This window comes from Engraulis encrasicolus, chromosome 15 (genome assembly GCF_034702125.1).
Source record: "Engraulis encrasicolus isolate BLACKSEA-1 chromosome 15, IST_EnEncr_1.0, whole genome shotgun sequence".
In the NCBI taxonomy this organism is placed as follows: Eukaryota; Metazoa; Chordata; class Actinopteri; order Clupeiformes; family Engraulidae; genus Engraulis; species Engraulis encrasicolus.
In genome coordinates, this window is record NC_085871.1 from 51,086,966 (window position 1) to 51,089,465 (window position 2,500).

General features: G+C 46.4%; 1 protein-coding gene across 1 annotated transcript in view; it reads left to right on the forward strand.

Annotated features, from left to right (window-relative positions):
* Window positions 1–2,500, forward strand: part of LOC134464188 (plexin-B2-like) — a 90,111-nt gene that overhangs the window by 39,453 nt on the left and 48,158 nt on the right. The window contains exon 9 of the mRNA XM_063217657.1: window positions 1,154–1,335. Within this exon, the coding sequence (XP_063073727.1) occupies window positions 1,154–1,335 (182 nt within the window). The remainder of the gene's footprint in view (window positions 1–1,153; window positions 1,336–2,500) is intronic.

The window sequence follows — 2,500 nt, forward strand, 5'->3', positions numbered from 1 at the left end:
GATTAGTTTCAAGTCAGGACATCTAGACAGACAGCAGATCCCAGTGGGCATGACTCTATGGATACTAAAACTGAATAGCGCAACTGAGATCTGTTACGTCACAGCAATTGGCTAGCCAATGAGCTAAGAACCCCAGGATGAATAGCTATTGCTATGGTAATCTAATAATAGCCATCAAACAAGTAATGATTGAAGAGCGTCGCTGTGTAAATTAGTTTCAAGTCAAGACATCCAGACATCTCTGGATGGATACTAACAGCCAATCATGAGTTAGAACAGCACAAGTGAGATCAGTTAGCCCACAGCTATTGGCTGAATAGATGAATAGCCATTGCTATGGTAATCTAATAATAACCAACAAACAAATAATGATTGAAGATTATGACGACGATTGTCGTCGTGTTAATTAGTTTCAAGTCAAAAGATCCAGACATCACTGCATGAATACTAAAGGCCAATCATGAGCTAGAACAGCACAAGTGAGATTAGTTAGCCTACAGCTATTGGGTTCTATTAATGACTCCAGGAAGAATAACTGTAATTAGATGAACATGGGATCTAATAAGGACAAACAAACAAACAAGTAAGGACTACAGCTAACCAGAGTTATATTAAGTACAAGTACTGTTATGGACGTCATGTATTCCTGTTATGTGGCTCTGCTTCCGCATGTGATGCCATTAATTACCCTGAATAGCTGCACACTTTATAATTGAAACCTTTCATTTTCTCTGTTTCTGTGTGTGTGTGTGTGTGTGTGTGTGTGTGTGTGTGTGTGTGTGTGTGTGTGTGTGTGTGTGTGTGTGTCTGTGTCTGTGTCTGTGTCTGTGTCTGTGTCTGTGTGCATGTGTGTGTGTGTGTGCTTGCGTACGTGTGTGTGTGTGTGTGTGTGTGTGTGTGTGTGTGTGTGTGTGTGTGTGTGTGTGTGTGTGTGTGTGTGTGTGTGTGTGTGTGTGTGTGTGTGTGTCTGTGTGTCTGTGTGTCTGTGTGTCTGTGTGCATGTCTTGTGTGTGTTTGCGTACGTGTGTGTGTGTGTGTGTGTGTGTGTGTGTGTGTGTGTCATGTCCATGTCCTATGTGTGTATGTGTGTGTGTGTGTGCGTGTGTGTGTGCGTGTATTGTCTGCATTTGTGTCCTGTGTGTGTATTTCATAGTTTATCCGCACGTTGGAGAGTCGTCCGGACTTCAACCCGCGTGCGCGCGTCTATTTCGCCTCCCTCCTCACGGTGGCGCTACACGGTAAGCTGGAGTACTACACGGATATCATGAGGACCCTGCTGCTGGAGATGATGGAGGAACACGTGCAGAGCAAGAACCCCAAACTCATGTTGCGCAGGTAGACACACACACACACACACACACACACACACACACACACACACACACACACACACACACACACACACACACACACACACACACACACACACACACACACACACACACATACACACACACACACACACACACACACACACACACACACACCAACTTGAACTCTTCTATGCAGGTATAGGTGTGTGTGTGTGTGTGTGTGTGTGTGTGTGTGTGTGTGTGTGTATGTTTTTGTTTCTCTTTGTCCATAGACTCTAAGCTAACACTCCTTTCCCCTTGAGCAGTCAACCATGATATCTATTCTGCTCCTTCTTGAGTGTGTGTGTGTGTGTGTGTGTTCGTGTGTGTGTGTGTGTGTGTGTTTGTGTGTGTGTTCTATTCTCCTCTACCTTGTGTCTTAGCTGTTAATTGCATTGGGCATGTGGGCCTCACCCTCCTCTCCCAGACCCACATACACACACACACACACATAAGCACGCATGCACACGCATGCCCGCACACACACACACACACACACACACACACACACACACACACACACACATAAGCACGCATGCACACGCATGCCCGCACACACACACACAGACACACACACACACACACACACACACACACACACACACACACACACACATAAGCACGCATGCACACGCATGCCCGCACACACACACACACACACACACACACACACACACACACATAAGCACGCATGCACACGCATGCCCGCACACACACACACACACACACACACACACACACACACACACACACACACACACACACACACACACACACATAAGCACGCATGCACACGCATGCCCGCACACACACACACACACACACAAACACACACACACACACACACACAACATGTGGGCTTCGCCCTGACTCTTCTCTCTATTGATTCAAACACCTCACACATCTCTTGACACACACAGAGAGTACAGATGCACACACACACACACACACACACACACACACACACACACACACACACACACACACACACACACACACACACACACGCACACACACACACTCAGAAAGTGAGAGAGTGTGTGTGTGAGAGAGAGAGAGAGAGAGAGAGAGAGAGAGAGAGAGAGAGAGAGAGAGAGAGATACATGCTTAATGTTCCTAATTGACCGTAATGTTCTTCTATGTTATCT